This window comes from Netta rufina (assembly GCF_964035555.1).
Source record: "Netta rufina genome assembly, chromosome: 1".
Taxonomy (NCBI): Eukaryota; Metazoa; Chordata; class Aves; order Anseriformes; family Anatidae; genus Netta; species Netta rufina.
In genome coordinates, this window is record NC_140123.1 from 123,199,019 (window position 1) to 123,205,651 (window position 6,633).

General features: G+C 55.3%; 1 protein-coding gene across 1 annotated transcript; it reads right to left on the reverse strand.

Annotated features, from left to right (window-relative positions):
- On the reverse strand, window positions 1-6,368 carry TRIM45 (tripartite motif containing 45). The gene is made up of 6 exons (XM_084296995.1): window positions 5,989-6,368; window positions 3,583-4,316; window positions 2,882-3,011; window positions 875-989; window positions 532-658; window positions 1-319 (listed from the first exon to the last, which is right to left on the reverse strand). Exons 1-6 carry the CDS (start codon window positions 6,351-6,353, stop codon window positions 171-173), a joined length of 1,620 nt encoding a protein of 539 aa, XP_084153121.1. The 5' UTR covers window positions 6,354-6,368; the 3' UTR covers window positions 1-170.
- Between the last annotated feature and the right edge of the window lie 265 nt (window positions 6,369-6,633).

The window sequence follows — 6,633 nt, forward strand, 5'->3', positions numbered from 1 at the left end:
CCCAGGCGGAACATAAGGCACAATTTTATTTTCCCTCATCCCATTCCTCAGTTCACACCCGTCGCAGTGTTATTTTCTGGCAACAAGGCTCTGTAGTGATTGCGGGGATCTTCGTGGCTTGCGCTCATCCACCAGGAAGGACCTGAGCTTCCCGGGGCTCACCTGGCTGCTCAGAGTGCCACCGTCCTGAGCAAGCTCCTCTGTGAGCTGTCGCTGGGCGGCCCCAAACACTCCGAGCTCTTTGTGACTTGTCCACAGCATGACCAGTGGGGACAGCCAGGGTGGCCTTTGTGCCCATGGCCACAGCCTTGGTAGCCACCTGCAAGAGAAAAGGCACCATCAGCTTGACCAAGAGGGGTTCAGAAAATCCCAATGTGCTATAAAGTGAGTGCTTCAGCCCCAGGACTTATCTAAGAAAGGGAGGTACATGTGTATTTAAACCCAAAATTGCCAGGGTTCCATAAAAAAGGGGAATGACCAATAAAACAAACCCTCCTGATGTCAGCAGCACAGGGAAAGCTGCACGCTCACCTGGCATGGTCCCCCCACAGGCGCAGCGCGCGGCTTTCTGCCCTCCACTCGAGCAAAACGTGCAGCAGTGGAACACTCCTTGGTGCTTGCGGAACTTGCTTTTCACCGTCAGGGTGAATGGCGAGCCCTGCGGAGGACAAGCAAGCAGAGGATAATATCAGATGGTGTGTCTGCATTTGCAGAAAACCAACCGGGTGATCCTGTCGGTCACAGATCAATATGATCAGTTTTAACTGGCAAGCGATAGCAGCAATCCTCAGAAAGATTTTAAGCTAATACTTAGAAAGGGAAAAGAGTGTAAAGAAGAACCAATAAAAAAAAGAAAAAAGAAAAGAAATGCTACCTGTACATGCTGCCCCTTCACACAGACGCAGACAGCATATAAGCCCGGCTCCTCAGGGCTGTAGGAAACATGGTAGGTCCCATCACCGTTATCACACACCGTTGGTTTGACTGCACTACGAACAGACAAAGAGGAGTCCCAGAGGTCAGTGACTGGCAGAAAACTGCTCCCGAATTCACACATGAACCACTGTTTGGCCTAGATATGTGGTCGGCTCCTCATCCTCACCCATGTTCAGCAGCTGTGGGTCTCGAGCGAGCTCGACAGGATGCGTGAGCAAGGCTCGAGCACTGAGCGGCTTTCACATACACCTGCTACCGGGAGCTGCAGTAACCATACAAAGGAAGTCACACAAAGCTAAGCTGTGCTGCAAGGATTTGTGGCAGCGCTGAAAGAGCAGAAGACGACTGACGGCACACTTGCAAACCAGATGATCCCATCTGATAAGAGCCCTCAGAAATGGGGTAAACTCAAAGCTTCAGAGAGCAGCTTGCCTCCAGGAGAGCCCATGAGGAAGACGTAAGGCAGGTTTGAGTCACTTCAACCACTACCCAACTGCATTGACCCCAACTTTTCTCTTCGACTCTCTGAGGAGTTCTAGCTCCTTGCTGGTGAATCCCCCCTTTCCCAAGTGAAGTTCACTATGTTTTAAAGGGACGCTGGTGGACAGAGTGACAGGGAAAAAGCATCAGCTAGTTCCTTGGGAACCGATGGCCTGTTTCACAGGAAGAGCCTTCTGCAGAAAATTAGCAAGCAGCTCTGCGGGGAGGAAGGTGTTCTCCCCAATCCTCACTAATTAGTCTCTTGTGCCCCGCGACATGAATGTCTTTAACCTTCCAGATTTGCAGGTTGTATTCCCCATCCCCCACTGCTTCACATCAGTACAGCTGCCTACATCATTTCCTGCCATGAACTGTGTGGTGACACTTCGTGCTCTTCAGTAGCTGCCGTGCCTCTCCCCAAAGCCAGACAGCTTTCAGCAACGGATGTAGCAACTGCACAAGAAACTGAGTTAATGTGGCCACAGCGACCTCTACCCCACAAGGCAAAATCCACATAAACCTCGTGTTTACACCTTCCCACAACATGAGTGCACCTGACAGAGGAAGGTATGTTGGAACAATATTCTTGAACAATGATATTTTATTGACAGGCACCTGTGCACCCAGTAGTTTCTGTGTGGCTCATCAATACTTCCCCATAGCAAGGAATTTTAGCATCCTATCCCTTTTCTTATCAGGTCATCCCCCCAAGACTGAATCCTGGAAGAAGTTAGGCTGGTTTCTTGCTCTAGCTGCAGTGTGTGTGCTATAAAACAGAACAGAAGCTTTTCTAAAGAACTGAACCCCAACTGGTTCTGTTATTTGCATTAATGTCTCGCTGCTTCAAAGAAGAAGCATGGCATGGAAACAGTTACAAAATATTTTTCTGGTCAGTCATTTTCACTGTGGAAATGGGAGGTCGAGTGCAGCCTTCCCTGCTTGTGCTAGAAAACCTCCAAGCATGGTAAGGTGCTCAACACTTGCAACTACAGGAGGAAGCATGGTAATTCCTAACAATGATCTTTTTTTTCCACAGAACGTTAATTTAAGCACTTCCATCAACTGCCAGAGGTTCCTGGGTTGAGCGGCCTGGCTGCCTAACTCTGATGTTGTTCTACACTCGTTAGGTTTTAACAAAACAGGCGCCCTAGGTGTCTGCTGGTGGTGGTGTGGGGGAAGCAGCAACAGCTCGCTCTGACAATGTGCAATACCCACTGTGAACTGAAACCTTTAAAACTCAGTACAAGTGTGAGTCAAACTCCACACGGCTGTAAATGACCGCTAGGAAGCACTGCTATGCTGGTGGGAAGAACCGTCCTGCCTTTTCCCCTGCCTTTCCCCCCTCCAGATCGTGACCCAGATGCTGAAGCACTTCCACCCACCTGCCCAAACGAGGAGCGAGCCAGGGGAAGGGAGACAGAAAAGCAAACCCAGTGTCTGTGTTTTTTTTTGCTGAAATACCCACCAATCCTTCTTGTCCTTGTGGGTGATGGTGACCCTGACGGCCTCTCCTCCTCTCCGCATCTGCTCTCCCGTGGTGTCATTGCAGAGCAGGGTAAAGCCAGTCAGCTCGTTCTGACGGGCGATGCAGAGATCTGCAAGGCAGAGAAATGGGACAAGAAAGGATTCAGAAGAGCCACAATTGCCACCTCCTGCCCATTCGGTAGCATTTCACTCCTATCAGAGCACAGCCAGGGCTCTGCTGCTGGCTATACAGCTCCCTCACCCACAGGAAAAAGCAAATGCACCACTGGGGCCCAGGAGAGTGCAGAGAGCCCTGTACGGACCACCCTGTATGGACCAGGGTGCTCATGGCCCAGCTGGAGACTTCCCACCTCCAGGTGCACTGTGCAAGCTGGGGGGAGCAGGAAGAGCCCTGGGAACCTCAGCGCTTACCCTTTGACATGGGAAGGAGTGAAGGAGCCCCGGGTCTGTCAGTGATGTTGCAGAGGGCGGCTGCGGCTGGCTCTCGGGCTCCCTGCTCAGCACAGCTCCTGTGGGATCTCATCCCCAGCAGCTGCCACCTCTAGCAGGGCTCCAGCCTGCTGCATCCCTCCGCCCCCCTGGCCTGCAGGGAGCCCCCAGCGCCTTAAGCCGCACGCTGCGTGGGTACAGGGAACGGAGAGGTGACTTTAGGGAGCACTGAGCGGCACAGCACCCCATTACCTTCCCCGTGCAGGGTACACTTGGCTGGATCAACCACTTTATTGAGAATGGCCCCAAAAACCTCATAGCCGCAACACTGCCCTGCCCTCTCCTGGGGAGAGAACTGGATGCTGTCGTCCACGCTGGGGCGGGTGCTGTAAGCGACGCTGTTCAGCTTCGCCAGCCGGCTCGCCACCACCCCTTTGGTGATGAGGATCTCCAGGTCCGAGCCGCTGCTCAGCAAGCGCTCTGTGAACTCCATGCCTGTCCTCATGTCCAGCAGCAGCTGCTGCAGCTGGGCCTTCTGCAGGTGCAGCAGCTTTTCCTTCTGCACCTTCAAGTCCTCCAGCTGCTTCAGCAGCCGCTCCCGGTGCTCCTCGACGGCTTTCACGTACCCGCTGGCAAACAGGCAGATCTCTGCGGCCACGGCCTCTGCACGAACGCGGACGGCGCTGCCCATGCCATCGACCTGGCTCAGCGCGTCCTCCAGGGTGCTCACGCGCTGCTGGGTGCTTTCCAGCAGCACCCGCAGGGAGTCCCCGTGCCTGTGGACAACGTTGCTGGCCAAGTCATAGGGGTGCTGCCGGTGCCTGTCCACGACACAGTCCCGGCACACGGGCTGGTCACACTGCTCGCAGAACAGCCGGAGCTCCTCCGATGGATGGGACGGGCAGAAGAGAGGCCTCCCAGCCTGGCCGCAGTCCTTGCTGCTCTCCAGCTCTGTCACAGCGTGAGAGGCGGTCTTCTTCTGCCTCCTAGAAGGGAGCAAGCACGAATTTATGCACGTTGGACACGCAATGCAAGCACCCAAGACCCCCTGTGAACGCCTGGCTCCCTGTATGCTGTCAGCACAATTTTCAGACACAAGAACCACGTGCCCCACCATTGCCACACAGAGACCAGGGAGCGGGCTGTCAGGCTGCTCCTGCCAGCAGCCCCTGCACGGAGCCTGACAGAAGTGGGGTTGCTGCAATTACCCGCAGAGCCCGCCGTGACAAAGGCAGCAGGTGGGTGATGTGGAAAGTCTTGAAACAGAATTGCTCACCCACAGTCAGGTCTGGATAGGAACAGGCAGTGTCAGGCTCCTTAGCTGCCAGCCCAATGATTTCCACCAGCTTTAAATGTGCTGAGGCAAATGAGCTCTAATAACCCTTAGGGGGAAATCTAGTTCAGGGAACAGCCGGACGACAGTCTGTTGGTAAAACATTGATTATTACGAAAGTCAAACCCCATTCCTTTCGCTGCCAGGTTAGACCCCATTCAGAGGAGACCAAGGATTGGATACGAAGAGCCTGTTTTACCCAGCCATCCACCGTGTGACAGGGCTGCAGAGGAGTATTTTTCATTTTGTGCTATTTTGGATGCTGTCAGCTAGTTACTGACCAGAACGTAAAAGCTGTCCCTCCTTCCTTGTCTCCTGCACTAATGACTACATGTGCAAAAGGTGACTTTTGGCAGTTGCAAAGGGAGCTCTGAGCCACAGGCTGAGAAACACCCCGAGGACCAAGCTCTAGAGTTGTTCTGGCAACACAAAGCAAGCTAATCACAGAGCAGGATGCGGTCTATTTTGCTTTTGCTTCCCAGTAATTTCCCTTGGGTCCAGCACACTTTCAATGCCTTCTACCATTATTTGCTTAACATCCTTCACATTGACACTTCCCTGACTTTGACCTCAGACCTCTCTCGCTTATTCCAAAAGACATGACAGTGGCACTCAGATACTTAGAAATCTTCCCTGCACACCAAGAAATCGCTTCAAACTGTTTTCCTTGGCCCCTGTTCTGTTACACCATCAGGAAAAGGCAGGTGCAAGCCTGCAGATGTTAACAGGGCGAAGAAATGATACCCGTTCATATGGCAGGAAGCGTGCCACTGGGACAAATTTTCTGCTTCTTTATGCCCCCGTACAGCTATTTCTGGCAGTGCAGCAGCAGGCTGCTGATCAAGGTCTCGGTCTATCGCTCTTCAGCAGCTCGCAGGGGCTGCAAGGCATTAGCTAACCGGAATGGTATGCCAAAAATTGCAGCCCCACGGAAAGGTAAGTAAGAGCCTAAGCCATTCCACCACAGGCACCAGTATCGGCAGGGGGAAGGGCAGCGAGCGGCTCCTTCTGGGGAAGGAATTTGCTATGAAATGGAAAGGAGCAGTGAATGAAGAGGGAAAAGGCCGAGCTGATTAATCCAGGCTAAGAGACTGCCCTGCCTGCTGCCTGTGGGTGTTTTCCTGAGCCGGCCTGTGACCTCCTTGCCTCAGAAGGCCACCCAGACTTCCTGACACTTTTCTCCCAAGCCACTTTCCTCTGCCCTCATCACCGCAGCCTCCTCCTCTGCACCTCCTCACCCTCCTGCAGCCACCTCTCCCTCCTGCCCTGCTGCCAAGCCCCTCTCCGAGCTCAAAACCCACCCCGCGGGGAGGAAGGCGCCTCACCTGTGTGCCTGGCGGCAGAAGGGGCAGAGGGCGGCCCCGCACGTCTGGCAGCGCCCCACGGCCGCCCCTTGGGCGCACAGGTCGCAGCCCGGCCGGCCTCGGCCCAGCGCCACGTAGTCGTGGGGGAGCTGCCCGACCCCGCCCGGCGGCAGCGCCACCTCGGCGTCGCACAGCGGGCACAGCACGCTGATGGCGGCGGCTGTGGCGGCTGTGGCGGCTGTGGCTGAGGCGATGCCCGCCCGCACCGGCTCCCCCAGCCTGCCGAGCCGCCTCAGGCAGGGCGCACACAGCGAGTGCAGGCACGGCAGCAGCCGAGGCGCCGCGCAGGGCTGGGCACAGGCCGGGCAGCGCCAGGCGGCCGCCATGCCGCCGCCCCGCTCCGCCCGGCATCCCGCCAACGGCCGCCAACGGCCCCCAACGGCCGCCAACGGCCCGCCCCGGCTCCCCTCACGGGCCCGCCCCGGCTCCCCTCACGGCCACCCGGCGCCCGCCCCCCCGCCGTTGCTACGGGGGACGGCGGTTGGGGGCCGTTGGCCCGGGCTAACAGCAAAAGACAGACACTTTATTATTATTATTATTTATTATTATTATTATTATTTACGTATTTCTTTATTTTTTGGTTGTCTTTCGAGCTTTCTGTGCAAT